The sequence below is a fragment of the Phaethon aethereus genome (genome assembly GCF_964289735.1).
Source record: "Phaethon aethereus genome assembly, chromosome: 5".
NCBI lineage: Eukaryota > Metazoa > Chordata > Aves > Phaethontiformes > Phaethontidae > Phaethon > Phaethon aethereus.
This window is the reverse complement of record NC_138579.1, coordinates 53749811-53770836: the sequence shown is the minus strand read 5'-3', so window position 1 is coordinate 53770836 and position 21026 is coordinate 53749811. Positions and strand designations below refer to the sequence as shown.

Genomic DNA, 21026 nt, shown 5'->3' with positions numbered 1-21026 from the left:
ATGCCATTTGGACCTCCAGGCAGCGGGGTTGTATGCTGTTAATCTAGTCCTGTGTCAGAGGATGTGTGGAAGGCCATACCTGAGTAAAGGCTCTGGGGTGCTACTGAGGGAAAAGGACCAGCTGCTACTGGAAAGGTAGCCTTTCTGGGGCATTTCTAGTCCCTTTTAACTTTCTTGGATTGGGGGATTAATCCTGATCAGACATAGGAGGGGTCACACTAAATTCTCTGAACATGGATATTGAAGGTGTTTTTCATCTAACATACACCATGGAGGTGATGCCTGTTCATGATGATTAAAACCCCATGATGCTTTTCTCAATAATGGGACTGTTGGCTCCATTGTTCTAACAAATTGAAACCATTTATATCCCACGTAAGTAATTTCATTCTCCAGCTCCTGGAAAGAAATGGGCTCCTTGTATCTGCCTTCCAATGTTGTGGTATGCTGTGAAGAGTGGAACCGTTGGTCCCCAAGATGGGAACATTCACTCAGGAGCAACAGGGTTTCTTCACAGTAGAGTGCCATTTATCCACGGTTGGTGGACACTGGTGGCTTGGTAATGTTATTTCCCTCCACTTTCATTACAAACATAAGTGAACCAGTTACTATAGCAGGCAAGTACTCTCCATGCATGGTAACTTGTCTGAAGAGCTTGTTGAGTGCTTTCTTATTCTCTAACGCAAAATGCTAGACAGACATCAACTTCTCTTATACAAAGAAAGAAGAAATACATAATATTTGTGCCCTGCAAAACTGAGTATGTTATTCTTTTTTTCTTGCCCTGTGCTAACCAGGTAGTTGCTGCTTTCCTCTGCATGTTAACAGGCATTGAGAAAAATCAAATGGCTGGCATATACAGTGAAGGATCTCAGTCTTACTTATCTAATTCATTCCTTGTCTTCCTCTGATTGCTGCTTTGTGGTTAACTTACTGCTGGCCCTGGTTCTGTCCGTGCATTCAGTTACACCAATGCCACAAGCAAATGGCTGTTAGTGTCTGGAAGGGCGTCATTCACCTAACTGACTGAAGCCTTAGAGCTGCGCCCAAACAGCCAGGCAAAGCATGTATCTCAATTTCCAGCTAAGAGAAGAGTTATCAAACTCTCAGTTGTTTTGGTGTCAGAACCCCGTGAGCTCCACCTGCTTCCTTCTACATGCATGCAAATGCTTTGGAAGGGGGATATCTGTTCCACATCTATGACTTCCATTTCAGAGATTTCCCTAAGCCTCGCTAAAACTGTTTTAGGTTTGTGGGTACATGCTCTGCTCAGACTCACTTTTATCTGCTCAGGTTAATTTCTATTTCTTTTAGGTGGATACTCTTTTCAATGAAAAGAAAGAAAAAAGGAAAGCAAACACTCAGCCTTGAATGCAGGAATGTGGGCAGATCTTGTTCTTATGTGGCTTTGGACCCCTCATCTTCATAAGCAAATGGAGTCAGCAGAGAGAATGAAAAAGAGCACTGAAAAAAATGCTGGAGAGGGAAAGACTGCTAGGTTGGGAGAAAAGGGCAGGGGAATATCTCTAGTTATTCAGCTGAGCAGTTTATTCAACAAGCTTAGAGGGAAAGGAGAGGGCAGAGTAAGCAGGGCTCTGCAGGAATTGGGGAAGTTTTTTGTTTTCACATAGACAGGAACAGTAGACAAAAGTACAACTTGCAAGAATGGAGCAATAAAACATTTTTGAAGTTATATTTATATATCTTGTATTTGCTGAGTCCTGATACAGGATTTTTAATCATCCTATTAAAATATGCAGCCCCTGTTTCATCCACCCTTTCTCCTCCCCATGCCCTACTGGCTTTCAAGTGCCCGGAGATTTATTGCAGCAAAAGTATTTAACAGTGTGCTCTTCTTTGCCTGTATCACTACTGGATTCCTTATAATCAGCATTTTCAGGTAAAATTTTAATGGCAGGTAAGAAATCCTTAGGGATGTTTAAAGAGAGCTACTTAAAAATAAAATAGGCCATTTCACTAACCCTTTCCTTCCATTGCCTTTTGTAGTATCTGGACTTGTAATTAAATACTAGGTAATAATGCTCTCCTATCTTGCAGTCAAGAAAGAACTGATGCTACCCCAAGCAATGCAGACAATCACTACATTGATATTGTCTACAGGACAGCTTATTAGCGCACTCTTGGGCTGGTCTAGACATTGGTCTTTGGATAGACAAAGAGTCCTCACATTTTTCTGTGGAGATATGTAAACATGGGTCAGCTACGCTGGAAGCATGAAAATGGTGCGTGGTGTTGCTCCTCTTTAGTTCTCTGTTCCCTGTACATCCAGGGATGTATGTTTTACATCCAGTAAAACAAGACTTGAAAATGCAAGTGATGATGGATTACAATAGCTTTTTCAGCAATCTTCCACTCCTAGCATTCAGTGCAAAATGTGTGATAGGCTTTTACACCTGTAAGTCCATCTGGGGGCCTCAAAAAGACTGCCTCTTGTATTTCAGAAAGTGAGATGACATCCTATTTCCTCTGGACAGGGATGAAGGCTTGGCTCACTGATTCTTCAAAACTTCCCTGGTGTTTTATGCATCTGTAACTAAGGTCTTCTTTCCCCTTGAGAGCAAACGTTCATCAACACACAGCAAAGAAGGCGTGAAGGGTAGCAAGGGTGAGAAACCGTGAGAAGGACCAGAGGCAGGAGGGGAGGTTCAGAGCATTAGGTTTACATCTATTAGGAGGAGATGGATATGTGCATTTTTTAGTAAGACCAAGGAGCTGTATGCTGCAAGATGGGGAGGGGGAATGAGTTTGAAAACAAGCACTGAAGCTTATGAAAGGGTTGTGTATTAAAGGGATGCGAGAGAAATATATTTATGGAGAAGGCTTTTTGGTTTTTTTTATGGTTTGTGGCACCTGTGTGCAGCATTGTCATGGCCAAATATCAAAAAAGAAGTCAAAATGTGAATGCATTTGAATGCAATAGGCACTGTTGTATTCAAGGAAGTAACAGGGCTGGAGACAGACGCAAAAATGTAAAAGGAAGCTGGGCAGGTGGCTTGTGTCAACCCTCGCAGTCCTCAGTATTTCATCTGCTGTTCTTAGGAAGTCTGTCTAACATTGACGTAGCCCCAGTGGTGTCACAAGTTTGAGAACCAAAGTGGAAGTGGAGCACCCAGGCAAGAGAGGAAAGAGAAAATGAGGTGATTCACTCTAGGCACCAGAAGTGACACCAGGAAAGGATGCGCCTTGCAAAGACCCTGCTCTGACCTTGCAGAAACTCTGCCCTTACCTTGCAAAGACTCTCAGAGTCCTCCATTGAAAATAACAGGAGGTGGTGAACAAGCAGCTTCAGGACAAACCTGGAGGCTTCAGTCACTGATTAGAGCCTGCTGTTTTGTAATGTTTTAAGACCAGTCAGATAAGCACTTCGTCCTGTTTTCGTTGAAGCAAACAGCAACATTCCCATTGACTTAACGGAAGCAAACCCTTAGGCACCTCCCTCTCCTGTGAAACCATCTCTCTCAAGTCTATTTATTTTTAATGCATTAATCCTTCTGGTGCTGAACACAAAATTGCACAAAACAAATATGCCACCTGTGGGATTAACCTCTGTCCTTCCTTTCTGTATAGACTGATAAATTTTGGGTTTCTGCATTTTTAGCTTAGGCTTTGGGAGGAAGTGGATGGGGAAAAGATAGGTCTGCATGGAAACAGAGATACCCTTTGTCAACCTGACTTCCCACATTCCTTCCCTTGTTGCTTTTGCATCCTTTCTGACTGTCTTCTGCTTGCCTCTGCTACTGAGGTTTTCTTCCTATACTCATTCCTTTCTCTTTACCCCTTGTCTTTTTCAGCCCTAGCTTGCTCTGTATTTTGATAGCAGCTGTGGTTTCAGTGAATCATGTAACAAAAATCCAACTCCTTTCACATAAAACATTGAAACACTGTCTTGATGGCTGATAATCCTTTCCCTTTCAAACCCATTTTGCTACTTTGAGAGAGTTCTAGCCTTCTTTGCTAAGACTAGGCATTTTTTGCCTGTTTGCTTGGCTTCTGTTGGCAGAGTCTCTTCTGCCTTTGAAAACAGAAGACTTGAAATATAGAACACACTCCAAAAGTATATGCAGTGAAAGAGATGACAGAAAGATGAAAGTGGCCTATTCCTCTTTGTTTAGTTGTAGTATCATGTAGGGGTCTTCCTCCAGACTAAAGAGCCCCTAGCCTAGGCATTGTACAAATACAAATCAAAGAGATGCCTCAACGAGCTCACTGATTACTGAAGAAGGCTACAGAAAGAACTTTTTGCTCCTTTAGTGGTTGGATGTATAAGGCTTTCCTCTAGACTAGAGAAGGGTGACAGAAAGGCTATTCCAATGTCTTGCTGGGGGCCATCACACAGAACTTCCTCCTAGTCTATGAACCCATCCTAGGCCACTTGAACTGAGCTGAAGAAAGTGCAAAAATCCCAAGATGGGTACTTGTCTAAGAATATAGGAAGTCAGGAAAGCATATCAAGAGATGTGGATGTGGTTTTTACAGGTTTTATAAATGGTCACAACAGATTGACCAGAACAAGTTTTCCCATTTTTTTCCCCAGTTAGTTACCTAATGGGACAGTTGTTTTGATTTCATTTCAGTTTAGGACTAGAAAATGGAGACACACACTCCACAGAACAAGACCAGTTTCTTAGCAGGACACCTGAATTGCAATTGGGAAAGGTGACTTCCAAAAGTAACAACAGAGCTTATTTTCCAGAGTCCTTAGACTTTGCCAGTAAAAATGCCAACTGAAAACAGTGTTTGCAGAAACAGACTGCTGGTAAGAGCTTCTCAGATTATCACACACTTAGCACAAGTGTCCATGCTACCAGCAGAAGGTGGGAACTTTCAATCACTACACACCTGGGCAGATGTGAACAACCAACATGACATTTAAATGCTCTATAACCCATTGTTGTTCTTACTCCCCTAAAACATCCCGTCTCCTCTGCAGGAGGGTGGCCCAGTATTTGTGACTAACTAGATGCATCCAGACAGCCATTGTGCCTCTGTCTTGCATATTTTCTCGCTCTCATACACACACAGAGAAGCAGAGATCCAGTTCAGCCTCTCCTGTCACAGACAATGTAACTGAGACAGGTAACTTTTGGGTAATGAGTTAGAGAATGGTGAGCACAGGCAGCAAAGACCCAAATAGATGAGGCATATTTCCTTACTGCTACCTTCTGCAGAGCTAAGGCCTGAGTTAATTAATTAGAAAACAAACATGTCCATTACTGATGAATAGCTCTAGCCAATCCAGCATCACCACGTAACATTCAAAAAAGGAGATATGATGATGGAGAGAAGGGAATCATATATTCCTTTGGACAGCTGGTGGCACTGAAAGAGCAGGCAAGGATAGTGGTGGGATGAAGATATGCCCGATTCTGTTGTGGAATCATGCTATTCTGGCAAACTGGCTGGTAAAGGACTCGGCCCAAGAATTCTTTGTATCTGCCCGTCCTTTTGCGAAGATCTGCCTGCACAAGAGTGTGCTGAGAGGGGAAGCTGACGACCTACACTTGTAAAGCGACAGCAGATGATAGTATTACTGCTACCCATTCTCTTAGAGACTTCTGCTGCTTCATTCCAACTTTTTGTCTATAAAAATGTCAGAAATTTATTGGCACTTAATAATATGATTTTGTCCTTTCCTGCCAGATGCATGTTCAAGTATGATCTTATGGGTTTTAAGTTCTCTGACCTGTCCCTAAGGAGAGAAATGACCTGTGTATGCTGGTGAAATGTTGCCTTCTCATTTCCTCTGAATCAATCCCTTCAAAATATGATTTAATCTTCTGGGGAGGCCGTGTCAAATTTAGCTTAATACAGCGAGCAAATATTCACATGGAGCATCCTGAAGTGCTGCCTGCTGTAAATAAAGTACTGTGATCTTAATTAAGACATATCTGTGTTTTCTGCATTAGATATTATTCCAGAGAAAGAGGAAAAGATCTTGTATTGGGCAGTAAAAATCTAGCCATAGCTGTCAAAACACAATCCAACATGTAACAAATAGTTCAGTATATCTGGATTCATCTTTTTGTTGCTACCTTCTTCTACACTGCAAAAACATGAGTCATGAATTGGAAAATAAATGTCTCCCCAACACAACACTAGAATGAAGACATATGACTACCATGGAGGGGGAGTCAGCCATCCATTTGGACAGCAAAGGATACTCGTAGAATGGACAAGGATAACTGGGAAACGTGGCTTGAAGTCTTTGGAAATCCTGGCTCATCTTACTTGTCATGATCCATCCATTATGAATGAATATACTGTCTTTCAGGTGGGTCTTCCTTTTCTCTCTCATTTGGGTCACAATTTAGACAAAAGAATCAGACATAGTCAGAAAGACCAGCAGCCAGCACATTTTTCAGAAATGCTAATAAAAAATATTGTTCTGACTACCTCACAGTCTAACAGTGGTGAGAAGAGCTTTTCAGCTGGGATGGCAGCATGTTTTTTTTCTGCATGTTTCAGCATCAGTGTTTCTGCCATCAGTTATGACTTTATGAGTGCAAATTAGCTTCCTCTTCCATCAAATAGCTACTTTGTGAGAAGCTCCATTAATTAATGCCAATATGGATCAGGATCACTTCCAAGACCACCAAATCCAGATATTTGCTGCTTCTAGTAACACCAACAGTCTCTAAATTAGCACTCACAAAGCTACATGCTGCAATTGCAACCCAAATGTGACGTAACCAGTTTTAAACTACAAAACGTCTCCTAATTTCTCAAGTAGCTTGAGATGCTATTGACATGGGCTTGCGTCTGTATTAATCAAACTGTGATTGCAAGGAGCTATGAAGAGAAGCCTTTACTGCAGTGCAATTGCTCTGTGTGCACAGAGGATGATTGGCCATGGGGGACAAGGTCAGATGGCTCTGAAGAGGAAGCTATGTCAAGTCCTAAACACTGGAAGCAAGGGATTTGAGTGAGATACATTGGAAAGATATGAAAGGCAAGTGGATTTGCTGTGCTTCCACTTTGATCAGATCATTTTGGTGATAGCCGCTGGTACACACAAGGATCCATAAAGTGCTTTGTTTAACTCTAGTGCCAGGAATCAAGGTTTCAAATTGTAAGTGGCAACACAGATTGTGTAAGAATAAACACAAGGTCTTCTGGCCAGCCTGTTGTCACAGGGTTATGGTCTAAGACTTTGCAGGAACTTATATGTGTGCAGCGCCTAACACGATAGCATGATTTGACTGGAGCTGCACTAGTTATACATACTAACCTTCTCCTCCTCTTATCATCACCCAGTTCCATGGAAGTGCCACTGATGTAACTGAAGACTTTCCTGAGCGACATGTGGGATAGAAAGCAACAAGCAAAGATTGACTTACTTGGAAGTAGAATTCAGCCCCAGACAGCTACAGTGTGGAGACTGGCAAGCTTACAGACTCCCTGCTAAGTGTTTCTCAAAAGGTAAAGTCAAGAAGGCAGTTTTTTCAGAGCTTTCTTCCAGCAGCCAGCACCTTGGCAAAACATACTTACTAAGGACTCCAAAAAACTGGGGATGGCTGGGAAGGGGAGCTATATACTTGCTAAGTCAAGACCTAAGTCAACCACCCAAAGAAATTCTCAGCTCACTGTTTAAAGGACTTAAAGTCATTAAAATTTGTACAGACAGACTCTTTTCTGAACAAGGACTACTGAAACGGCACTGTGGGCTTCTGTGTGGTTTATTATTAATGGCTCCAGATCCAATGTGCTGAATCTACAATGATACTTGTTTTCTAATTCCCTGCTTTGTGGTTGAAGCTGGAGGGCTTTCCAGTTTGTGTATTATCTTGATTTTTTTTTTTAATGTAAAGGCTCTGCAGAACCTATTAGAACCTCATTGTCAATTATACAACCTATTCTTCAGTGAGATAGACATAAATACCAAATTAGATGGTAGTAAACAGTTCTTTCAATCCTGCCTCAAAAGAAACAGAATCCATCTTGTCCTTTTACAGCTGTGTTGATTTTAGAAGGCTTAATGGCAGCACATAAAGTGGTAATGCTTATTTGTCACTAAACCGATTTGGCTCTATATACACAGAAGGAACAGATCAGCTAGGTAGGCACCAAACCTATAGGCAGTTTTCAGGTTACAGCTGCATTTTAAATGTAAAGGTTTTAATTTTTACAAGGTAAATTTAACCTTATGAACAGATATGAAAGACTTCATGGAAACCAGTTTAGTCTTTCTGACAATAGGGATGCCCATGCCCCTGTTGAAATAGGTGGAAACATAAAATTAAATATTCCACCACAATGTGTATTTCAACTTTATTGCGAGCAAAATTATTTTCCTCTATTGTGAAATATTAAGAATTGGCAGTGGTTTTGTAGTATGGGCAGGTAGGGTTGATACAGCAGCTGTTACGTCATTTGGATACTGGCAGCTCCTATGACATACCTCTGCTGTTCAACATTAACTTGTTTTTCAGTGCCAATGGCTATATGCAAAATCACTTCTCAGATTGACGACCACTGCTAGCAGAAGAGATAACATTTAAAGGACTAAATAAATTTGCCTTGCTGTTGATTACAACATTCAATGGTTTCTAGCGGGTGGAAAGATATTCCTCATTCCCACCAGAGCTTTCACATGGCTGAGCCAGTCATAAAGCATCTGATTAGCTCTTCCTGCTCCAGTGTTAACTCTTTGGCAAAAATGCCCCCCTGTGCTCACTTTCAGAATATGGAACAATGATGAGGTAAAAAAATTACATAGCATAGTTTTTCTTACACTATTTGTTGTTACTAGATAAACGTGTCAACTTCACAGAGGGTTACCTGTCCTGAAAGTCACAGAGGACAGTTTGACAATAATAGGCTAAATGCTGGCATCATTCCCTTTTGCTTCCCCGTCCAAATTGTAGATGGACTTATACAGGAGGGTGGAATTCAGCATGGTGCAACCACCACTGCTTATGTTGTGTGTAAGCACTGCCACCAACAGGAATATGATTTAAAGAAAGCAGCTCCATTAAACCCCTATAACCCATCCTTCCTCTTCTCTGTATATGTAGGTGTGCCCTGTCTGTGCTGTAGCTGCCACAAAGTAGTCTCCCTGCTGGCCTTCACCTTGTCCTCTTTGTCCCTTGTTGGATTGATGCTGACACTGTGCGAGCTGGAGGGCCTGCCTGAACTGCGAGTGAGCAGTAATGCTGTCTATCTAAAGAATGTAGCGTACTGGCTGGTTATCTCTATAGCTCAATTAACTTTCAAGCAATCGGTAGAATCAGCATTTCAATATTTTCATATGATGTGAATGCCAGATCCAGGCAAGAAACAAAAGCTTGAGGGAGAAGAGGGATTTGCTGTCTGACGCCTTCAAGAAGAAACTTAGAGGTCTGCCTACAACTTAAATGAGTCTTCATGAGGAGATCAGAAAACTCAAATAGGAAATCAAATGAGCTCCTTTCACAGCAAAGGAAATACTATACCACCCAGCAAAACTGCAACTTAAGGGAAAAAGATCATCTGAAATACAGGAAACAGGCTGAATTCTGCCTCAGTCACATACATAAACCTAATATTATCTCCACTGTGACAATTTTCCTTTGTTGTTACTGACTCCACAACTCCAGAAGAACATTCCTCAGTTTACGAAGAGATGACACAGGAGTCACAGGTCCAGCTGGAGAGCAGTACTAGCTCAGTAATCACTTGTCAACAGCTTGTGTTCCCTTTCACAGAGATATCTGAATTCAACCTAGATACCAGAATGCAAATCTAAAGAGAACGGTGGTCTCTTTTACAGAACCTTTCTGTACCAAGATATAAGTAATAAGACAAAAAACTCTCTTATAGTATTTGGGTATTTCCACTATTGTATTTGGACAAGTCAGTAGGGACACAGGTAATGAAAGAAAGAATACAGTCCATGTGTACATAGAGGGGAGGGAAGGTTAAGGGAGAAGTTAACAAAATTCATGGAACCCCAAGCAAGTTGAGCTGCAAGTTTTGCAGGAAACTCTTTTTTTTTCCTCATTCTTAGCAAAATTCTGAATCGCCAGTAGGTTCACTATTCCCCTAGCTAGAGACACAACATCCTTCCCCAAGACCAGACTGGAACTATGACAATTTACAATAGCTAAGTGTCTGAGAGAGAATCATCTGCAGTGTGTCTTATAGAAGATTTAAAAGGCTCTTACCCCAAGGATATCTGGGCAAGAAGGGAGTGGATGCAAAAGGGAATTAAATAACACAACAATCCTGTCTCAATAAATAGCAGGAAACCAAGGGAGACAGCAGCTAGCAGGGCAGCATTCAGCTTCATTGCAGAAAAGGGACTGAAGAATCATGAATCAAAGGCAGCAAGTAAACAAAAGAGAAAAAAAAACAGGAAAAGAAAAGAAAATCACTGGCCTGGGTTACAGTGAGGGAGGGAATCTCAAGTGCAACACCCCACATTTGTGCTATGAAGGAGAAAGCTGTGGTGGAGCCTGTGCATCTGTGCATGGATGGGGAGGAACAGAATAAAGGGTATATGCTTGTGTCCACCAGGTAAGTGAAAGACACAGTGGGCTGTTACGGGGTGGGTACTCTTGAAAAGAGCATGGGAGAGCAGGGATCGGGAAGGGGAACAGGTGGAAGGGACAGGACGGCGCGTTATTATGTTGCTCAGCAGGGTCTGGGGAAGGAGAAAAGGCAGAAGGGAAGGAAGTTCTTACCACATTTGGAAAGTCTGCCAGTCATCAACTCCATACAGTTAGTGGTGTCTGGATCATAGAATGGAAAGAGGAGGGAGGGAGGGAAAAACATAAAAAAAGGTTTCCATACCTCTGTGCATAAAGTAGTAACTTAGCACATTATTACCTGAAGCAGGAAACATATACACATCTTGGTCTTTACACAACCCAGGCCAAATTCTGCCACCCACTATATGCCAGTGCAAACCTGGCCCTGTGACTAAGAGTGGATGCTGCTTCAATTCTGCCGCTTCCACTCACCTCTTTATCATAGCTACAGGTATTTATGAGATGTGGGAAATACTCTGCCACCACATTAGCAAACTAAAAACCTTGAACACGTTGTTTCACCTGGCCTGCTTTGCAAGTTAGCTTGCAACAGCCAGGAAATGCCCCGCCAGCTGATCTATGTACATCAAACACCTGGAGAGAGGAAACGCAGCGCTGTGCTATTCAACATGGAATGAGAAGGCTGCTTACACAGCTCAAAACCATCTTTTAGACCCCAAAGGATAAGTCCAAGTCCTCAACATAACTCTGCCTCTCTCATTCATGTGTAGTCTCTTACTTCTCTTGCTTTCAATGTCACTATTCATAGGCAATAGAATTACTTCTGGAAAGGGTGGCAGAATCTGTCCCTAAGGCATTACTGTCCACTTGTGTATAGCTCCCATTGCTGCAGCCCCTGAGCGCCGCTTACTCAGGTGCGATAAGCCAAAGGAGCTCTACGTGTCAGCTTTAAAGCAGAAAGGATCAGCCCTGCTGGACACTTCCATGTGGAACCTGCTGGCAAGCTGTATCTGCTGCTGGCAGCCAGGATTCCCCTCCATTTCGGATCTAAATCATTGCATCCATGAGTGCTGGACAATGTGGAGCACCCACTCGCTGCTGAGCAAGTGTCTAACAGTTAAAGCACTCAGTGCTGATCTGTCTCAGTTCTGTCTCGGATGTCCTCTTGCCTAGCCTCTCGATGAACACTTGGGTATTCAAGAAATAGGCTTCTTGGAAACACGCACACATATGCTGCAAATCCCTAACTGCTAGGAAGCTCTAACGACTCCCTGTCTGCTGAAAAGTCTGCAGGAGAGAGGAAAGGATAATTTCTCAGCATTCCTCCCCTTAAATACCGAGAAAAGTAATTTCCAAAAAAGGGGAAGGGGTGCTGGATATGCTTGGGTAAGCTGAACCCATGCTAGAAGAGCATGGATATGTATGTTTTCTGATGCAGCCAGGCCTGTGCCGCACGGATCATCTGGGAAAGCATGGAGTAGAGAGGGCAGGCGCTTGGTCCAGTGACACTGGTCAAAGCATCTAAGCAGCACTTACATGCTCTCTATCCTCAAGGTTAGAGGCAGGCTGGCAGAGGTCAGTGGGAGATGATACCCATGGAAGGTCTCTCAGAAAGGCACAAGATTGAGAGAAAGGGGAAAAAGGAAGGAGGTGGAGGAGAAGAGAGGATTCAAGGACTGGAACAAAGTATCAGAGGTGTCAGAGAGGCCAGGAGTTTACCTGCCTTTGAAATGCTTTGGCTCATCTGACTGAGTGAAGGCAGATTAAGCTCCCAAAATACATTTCTTCCTGAAGATGCCTAACAGGTTTAAGAAGTGCCTCCAGCTGCTGATTGCGCCAACAACCATAAGTCACAGTCAGGAGTTTGTATAATTTTTTTCTTTAATAACTTGGAATTACTGCGTTTGTTGTCTCATGCCTTTTAGTGGTTCCTGTCCAGCCCCCGCTGAGGCAACTACACCTTGTAATGCAGTGTAGTAGAGGTGTATAGTGGTAGAGCTCAGAACATTCACCCAATCGTTAGTAGAACTCATGCTTTGAAAAAGCACGTAAGAGCAAGGAAGGTCTCCAATATGACCACAAGATTGTTTCTGACTCCCACCTCCAAACCCGGAATTTTCCTCTCAAGTATATCCAGACTGACTGGCCACACAGTAACTAGCAGTCTGGGAACAAAAAAGGTAGTATTTGGATAATGTCAGAGTAGGTAAACATTGTGGCTGGTTTACTAAGATTCTCTTGAAATTGGTATTTCTGTTTCCTTGTTAATTTTAACAAATTAAAAATAATCACATCTCCTTAAGTTAGTACTTCAGAATACTGTCTTTTTTCTAAGTTACTTGCAGTCAGCATAGCTCTTTTTAGTATTTCATTTAAAGCTAATTGTGTAACAGGCCTACATACATTAATCATGTGATTAGAAAACAAACTGACAGATCTACAACAGGAAAAAAAAAAGATTGTAACATAGGCTTTTTGACAGCATAACATCTTGGACTCTGTACCCCATTTTGTTCCTAAAAACCTAAATTTGTAGGTTATAGAATTGGTTTTGATGGATAGGATAAAACACAAACCCTTTTTTTAAATATAAGACCATGGAAAAATATCAAAGGAACACTAATAAAACCTCTAACTTGTCTTAAAACTTTTAGGCGTAACTATAATTTGCGTTCTCTATATTGCCATGGCCAGTCCCAGGAATTGTACAGGAATTTATTTTTATTTTTGATGTCTTTCCAAGACATGATCAGGTTGTTTTTCCCCCATTCCTAAGGCATAGCAAACATGAGCATACCAGAAACAGTAGCTCATACTGCATCTCTTGAAAGACTAACGGAGCTAATATGCCTTCAGCTTCTCTGTTATAATAATTACTTTAATACTTCTTTCATTTCCATGACATTGTAACATCTGCTTTAGTAAATACTCTATATAATAAAATATTTCATAATTTTAAAGTAGAATTTTCATTCTAATTAGAAAGCCTTAGATTCTTGGCAGCCAGCTTCTGCTCATGGATAATAATCCATAACCCAGTGACCATGGGATTCAGGTGTTATGTGAGGTGAATAAAGCCAGGGTCCAAAGGCCTTTAGCTGTCTGAGAAACGTTGATGGGTCATGTAACTGCATTTTTAATGTGTGCTGTTTAATTTTTTAATTAAAGCATAGTAGCAGTGTCAGATCTCAATCCTTCTGATGTTAAGGCGATTCTTTATTTCATAGAGATTGCTGGCAGTCACTCACACTTTGGATTTGACCAAGACTCTTTCATAAATGACACCCAGTTCAGTTCATTAACAGATGGCAAATGCTTTGGTTAAAATAAGACCTTTCTTCAAAAGGCCAAACAGGCTCTGAATCCATTAAGAAATGCTAGTGTTCTGCTGAATTTTCTTTCCTGATTTTCTTTTTTCTTTAATTTCTGTGTTTCTATCCTACATAAATTTCACAATCAAGCTGCCTGATTTGTGATGCTTTTGATATCTCTGAGGCTGAGACTTGTCCCAGCCCAGGAAATCTCACCCAAACAGCTGCTCCTCTGAGATCTCCAAATCCAGGGCTAGATCCCAGAAAGCACTAAGCATCTCCTGCCAGATGCTCATAGTCCCCAGTAAACATTTCCATTAAAGGAGATGATGTCAAGGGAGTCACCAGTTCCTCTGGTCCAAGGCAGTTATCCTTTAGATTGGAATTCCCCAGTGTTTGGGTGCTTATTTGAAATGCACTGTTCTCCTATAAAAACTCTGAAAAGCTTGGACTTTTTTCTACATGCTTTATTTCATGACTACTCAGTTAATTTTAATGAGGTCTGTTCAGTAATAATACTGAAGCTGTTTAGCAAAAAACCAGTGCTCTAACAATCCAACCAGGCATTATATGGCACCTTTTGTAGTTGGGAACCATGACAGCAAAATGAAGTGATTGCCCCAGACACTACAAGAGCGGTAAGACATAAAAGATTGCACAAGAATGCAGGAAATGAAAAACCTGGGACTTGGATGAGCCCTGGATAAAATTTACTTGCGGTCCAATTCCAAACTGGCATTTGCATAGCCCTGTTTTAAGTCTGCAGCTGGAAGTTTACCTTGCAAAGCACTTAATTTGCTCCTTACTCCCTTTTCTGCCTTTAATATCCTTTGCACATTTGGAAACTGTAGGTTTCTTACTAAATTTTTGCAGCAAGTTAGCCAACCTACAGGTCTTGTGAGCCATAAAGATGAACACCCAGAATTCACAGATCAACACTCTAGTAAAGTTTCTGAGTCACATGAACATGTTTTGCTTTTCGAGATGTACACCAGCACAGTAAGAGAGCTTGGGTGCATATATAGAAGATACACACAGTGAGCAAGAATTTGCACTGCCCTAATTTGAAGCTGGATATGGTCTCTAAACAGTTGCTTATGCTGATGAAAGGCATTTCCAGCAGTAACACTGGAATGCTCTGAACTTTGAGATGCCAATGGTTAAAATCTGACATGAAGCCAATAAATATAATAAAGAAACAGAAAACCTATTACAAAGAAGTTATAAAGGCTATTTCAGTTTTGCTGATTGCCCAGAACATGGGAAAACGGGAAGAAATAAGAATATGCAGCACTTCACACTTAAAACTAAAGCCCAAAGAGGCAAGAAAATACCAGGGAAATAAAAATTGATACCCTGTGAATGATCACAGATGGCTTTTGCATGTCCCTATTCACCAGCTATTACTCTTCTGTGCAAAGGCATTGGGGGAAAACAGATTACGATTTAATGGGAAGAGTATTGGGTTGAAACAAAGGCACAAATCTGAGATATTTTCTTCCATGGAGTGAGGTCCTTTTATCCCACCAAAGGGAAGTCCTGCCCAGGGATTACCTAAGTAGAGATTCTGACTATAAGGCTCCTGGATGGAGCCAGACATGGATGAGAGACAAGACCAGCTGCTCTCATAGACAGCGATACTCGCTCTTGATCCAAAAGGGACTGTCCTTTCATGGCCTCGCTGGCCTTAATGGATTTTGTGATACCAGTAACAAGAACACATGGACAGCTAGTCTGGTTCAGATCAAAGGCCAAAACCATCCAGTGCTCTGTCTCCATCAGCAGACACACAGATGTGCAGAAGTGTAACAGCAGGCCAAGCATACAGAACACTTCCTCCTGATGCTACCTCAGTCTCTCACCACTTTCAGGTCAGAGATTTCCTGAGCTTGCTGTGGTTTCTCTGCTTAGCAATCCTCAAGATGATTTCTCTTCCAGGAAGTTGTCCAGCCCCCCTATGAGTAAGAAATACTCAGGGGAAGATGAGCATCTGCAAGCTCCTCACACTCAGAACCTGCTTCAGTGATGAGTTCCACAGGTCTTACATTTCATGAAGACACAACATTCAGTATTTTTTTGGTACATGGCTTCCACTAGTTTCATATGATGGCCTCTAGTTCTTTCATTGGGAAGAAAAAATGAACAATCAATCCCTAGCTATTTGTTCTATACCAGTAATGAATCTGTAGACCTGGTATTCTCAGCAGTTATACCACAGAGGATTTAATGTCCTGAAATATTAAGGCAGAAGTCTGATATGTTACACTAAATTTGGCCAACTGGACAGTGGATTTTAGGAGTATTACATTAGTTTTTGGGACAGATTTCATTTATGTACACAGTTATTCAGGTAAGGGAGAGAAGCTATTTTCCTGCTTCAGAGTATAACAGAAGAAATAAGCACAGCCAGTCTTAGGAAGGAAAAATGGAAGTGAATGGAGGGATATCCAGGGGGAAGTGTGATTATAAGGTGCTCAAGTGTGACACAGAAACACTTCTGCCTAAATCAGGTACATATCAGGCTCACATACACACACACACAGATGCATGGGCAACATGACATCTACAAACACTGTTGTGAGCTGGAGGAAATGAGAAAGAGGAAAGTGCGTTCTGAAACCCAGGCAAGCCGGCTTAGTGGGCTGGCATGCTGCATAACAGATCAAAGAGGGGCAGGAGAGAGAATGACTGTCAGTGCCATGTGCTTATTAGGTCTTGCTGTTCTGCTTTACACTGTGTTCACTGAATCTTCCTCTTCTGCAGGTCTCACTTCACATGCATGCACCTTTCACAGATGGTGTTCATCATTCCACCTGTAACAGCATCTGAACTAAAAGGCAGGGGACACAACCTCACAGAGGGTATGTCTGTGCACGAGGAGCCAGGAAAATCTCCAGTGCTGGGCCAGTATTGCTGGTCAGAGCCAGCAGTATTCTTGGAGTTATGGAGGAGGAGAGTCAAAGTGAACTGTGAGCTTGTTCTGTTGCAGCACTGGGCTGCCTACAGAGTATCCTCAAACCATGAACGTGAATAGGAGTCCAACCACCCCAATTCCTGTGAGGTGTTCAGGGCTGGGAATGTGGGAGAAGAAGAGAAACAGAGAAGAATTTGCCTTGATTCTAGTAAGAAATGCTGAGTAATACCATGGCAATTTCTAGGAAGCTCTTGCACAACTCTTCCCAACTACAGCCACCCAGCTAAGCGAGGTGCTGAGTGTGAACTCTTGCTGTCCCGTTATCCTTTTATTTCCCCTTACTTTCTCACTGGCTGGGGATGTGAACCACAGGGCCTCCCTACTTTGATTCACTTTTCTTGGTAACAATCATTTTTCCCACCTTCCTTTTCTCTTTTCTTTGTACTCTGCTCCAACTGAAATTTTTCAGGTTGAGTTACTTCTCTCTTTTTCAAGAGACTTGCATATTCCTGATCAGGTCAGGTGATATGATACAGGATAGTTTGACACCCTGTCCCTTGTGAGCTGTCTTGCCTGGATAACTCCCTGGATGAGGGAATTCCCATTTTTAAATTTCAAGAGACCATTCATTTTGGTTTTGCTCCATGTGGAGTTATCTGTTCCACTCTGGCGTTAAAGATCAGGCTGGGTTTTCCCTGCTAGAACAACATGCCCTCATGTAGCTTTAGGCAGTAGAAAGAGATTCTGTGTGTGTAATATTCCTCCATTCCAGAATCAGAGCAAAACTGTAAGTCAGATACATTTCTCACAGCACAGTTTGCCCTAAACATCTCCCTGAGCCTTTGTCAGATGAATAATTTTTATTTCTGCTATAATATGACTTTCTTAGGGAGATACCCTGCTTCACATGCAAGTGTGCAACGGGGTCCAAGTCCTTCTAGAGAGACTCAGTAGCTAGCACATACGATGGTGAAGAATTTAAGAGACATCACCATGTTATTTACTTTTTAACAGTTTTTTCCTCACCAGAAAGTTTCTGTCCCTAAGAAACAAGGAATGCTTGAATGTTGTTCATGCAGCAGGGGTAATATGAAGTAGACTCAGAAGATGCTTTTCTATTTCATTTCCCTCGCTCCCACTTGGCCCCAGCATTTCCCAAGAGGAAGGGCTGGCAGAAAATTCTGGCTCCTTCCTTGCGTTTGATTTAATTTCAAAAGTGCAGACAGAAAAACCTGAATCAACCCTAGTTCTAGTATCCTCATCTTTCCTGTTTCCTAACAGAATAACCCATGTGCTGGGCACCCTTGCAATCCAGCCTGCAGAAGGTCAGGCAGTTCTGGGGGGCAAAAGCAAAGTGGAAAGTAGTACTTCCTGAATTAAGCACAATTCTCTGTCATCTAGTGAGCATACACTCTTCTAGATGGAGTTATTTTATCTTCAGCTGTTAAAGCCACACTTAGTCCAGAAAGATGTAACCCATATGTGCAATGAGCCAACGACATTTGGGATTTAACTGCAGGATGCAATGCCAACTTCATTCCTCCACTTTTGTCTTGGCTGGTTCACACAAAGGTCAAGCTCGTATGTATAATATTTATTTACTACCTTTTCATCATCATACAATGGGAAAATTCTTCCCACTCGTCCTGCCTCTTTGTCTTCTTCCTGCATCCTCTGCTCTCTGCCTTGCTCCTATTTCTTCCCTGTATCTGTACATTCTTTCTGGTTCTCCCCACTTTTCCTTCTTTGAAGCACTCCCAATAGCTAAGCTTCTGTACATTTTCAGTTTTCACTTTCTTCCTTTGTTCTGTCCTTTTAAAGGATAGAAGATTTAAGACTGATTTCTTCTTGTGTGTGTTTGTGTTCAGAGTGAACATTTGCTACATGATGGTGGGATGAGGCCAGATTCTGTATTATCAATTCAGGCTGCCTGCAGATTCAGATTGATGTCATTGCACAGGGTCACACACGCAAGGCTTTCTTTACCACCATGAGGAATTGAAATTTACATTAAAAATAGATAAAATGTAGCTTCTGCAGAACCTTAGTATATGATTTGTGCTACCACAGTATTGGGCCAAGAATTTGACCACAGTACTGGAAACTACTAGCCACCTTCTGACCATCTGAAAATGCTGCTGTTAATGGCTAAGTTAAAAGTAGCTCTCAACTTTGTTCTGGGACCATCCAAAGGTGGATATTTCTAAAGCATGCCTGAAGGATTTGAAAATCAGGTATATTCTAGAGCATGTCCCTATTCTGGGAGATTTTGGAGCAGGAGGAAATTTGGAAGATCTATTGATGATGCAGCTTTTGATGGAGAAGTGGTCAAATGGCTCTTTGGGCAGGAGGAGGGCAGAAGTTGTTCAACTGGGGAATGCACTGGGAGCACTGGAGTGGGAATGAGAGAGGGAGGAGTAGGGTGGGTGCAGGGAGTTACTGCTCTGTCTGAATGGAGCTTGCTTCTTGCTGTAATCAGAGGGATGGCCTCCCTCAGCCTCCTGGTACCCAGAGGCACTTCACCTTCCTGTCCCTGCTGAAGCAAGGTGCTTAACAGTAAAAACTACTTACCTGATAACTGCTGCACTGAAGGCTGGTCATGTGTGCTTAACAACTGTGCCTGAATGGTTTCTACTACCCTCTTAAAACGACGGCTTGGACCTGTGAGGAGAGAAGAGGCACAAATGTCTGTGAGAGGAGTGGGAGCCGAATCCTCATACAACCCAGGCTGGAGGGGAAGGATCACAAGCATCTTCCCTTCAGTCTTGTCCCCAAGAGTGTACTGACGGTGTGTCTGTCCTTCAGCCAAAGGCATGGCTTTGAGGAACTATTATGCAGTCCTCACGTTAACAGGGACTGTGGTGTGCTGGTTTAACAGGAGAAGGATGGCTTCCGAGTTCCTTTTGTGAGGACAGAAAAGGTGGGGGTTTTTTGTTTGTTTTAACCCCTGTGGGGGGCATGTGGCCACCCAGAAGAAAAGGGTGATTGCATGTTTCTGTCAGAAGGAAGAAACCAGTGGCCTCACAGTGCCCAGCTGAGACACTGAGACCTTTGAGTGAAATAGGGAGACAGTACAGGGAGATACTTCAACTCTGATGCACAGAGCAGCCATTTTAGCACTAATCATGGTGGTGGCAATTTCATCTCTTTCGGAATCTCTTTCCCTCACAGCATTTCCATCACTATCAACACCATTTTTGTTCCTGATGTCTTCCTTGCCCTTGTCTGAATTTTCCCCTGAGGTCAAGACAGTTATATTCTTTTCCCTGGCAGAGCTCTCTTTTCAGGCCTCTGTATCAGCAAGGACAAAGCCAGCTTGCACCCATTTTACAGCTTTGCCATGGTTACCTGATAAGAGTGTGAAAGTGACAGAATAGATCCCGTTCTCCTTCTGCGCTTCTCCCCCTTCTGTGTATGTTATGTCCACCTGGAACTTTACTGGCTTCTGGAAGACAGCAGGACCGCCTGTGGACTTATATTCTGCACGGAAACTTGTCTGTGAGATGACACTGTGACTGAGGCTTGGAATCTGAAACAGGGTGGTAGAAGGAGATAGTAGAACCAGAGCACAAAGGGAAGAAAATTGCAAAATTCAATTTAGAACAATACACATATCCAGAGTCGCTAAGATTTTCTGGGTTTGCTTCTGGACTTGAATTTGTAATGTACAGAGTGTTCTTGTGAAATCAGTAAGAGTGTAGGTTGCTTGGCACCGCAGAAGAATGCACTGCTGCTTACAGGACTGACCTAAATTTAAAGGTTGAATATTGGTGGAATACCCAGCATGCTTATAAATTTACACATTGCGCAACTTCATACACTCAGTCTTTCCTTTCCTACTCATCTACCAGTTTTGAGAAATGCCTTTTGCTGAGTGAAAACTGATACTAAGGGAGGTGCCAGAAAAGTCAGTGGCATATAAGACTGGATCCAAAAAAACACCTGAGTAGCTTGGTCTGATCTCATAGATGATTCTGTTTTGAGCAGGAGACATCCTGAAGTCCTTTCCAACCTCAATTATTTGGTGATTCTATGATATCAAATAGACATCAGGACACAGAGCAGACACTTAGACAAGTGTCTGGGATATCCACAGGAAAAGCATGCCTGCAAAGAACTTACCCAAACCACAACTCCTATCAATACATGAAAGAACTCTGAGAAGCTTTCTTGCATCACCCAATATCTGTATCTTCAGACCCATGGTACAATTTCATAACTGCCTAATTTTCAAGCAGTTACCATTCACAGTTCCTGCCAAAATTTAGCACACTCACATTCTATTTATTGCTTTATAAAGGACCAGATTTA

The 21026-nt window shown here is 42.2% G+C and overlaps 1 protein-coding gene across 2 annotated transcripts in view; it reads right to left on the bottom strand.

Moving 5' to 3' along the window:
• BRSK2 (BR serine/threonine kinase 2) overlaps positions 1 to 21026 on the bottom strand; it is a 321648-nt gene that overhangs the window by 2061 nt on the left and 298561 nt on the right. Inside the window, exons 17-19 of one of the 2 annotated variants that reach the window (XM_082000492.1) lie at positions 20064 to 20244; positions 19287 to 19376; positions 10683 to 10730 (exon numbers count right to left, since the gene is read on the bottom strand). In XM_082000492.1, coding sequence (XP_081856618.1) covers positions 10683 to 10730; positions 19287 to 19376; positions 20064 to 20244 — 319 coding nt within the window. The remainder of the gene's footprint in view (positions 1 to 10682; positions 10731 to 19286; positions 19377 to 20063; positions 20245 to 21026) is intronic. The other variant, XM_082000493.1, reaches the window with a different exon arrangement.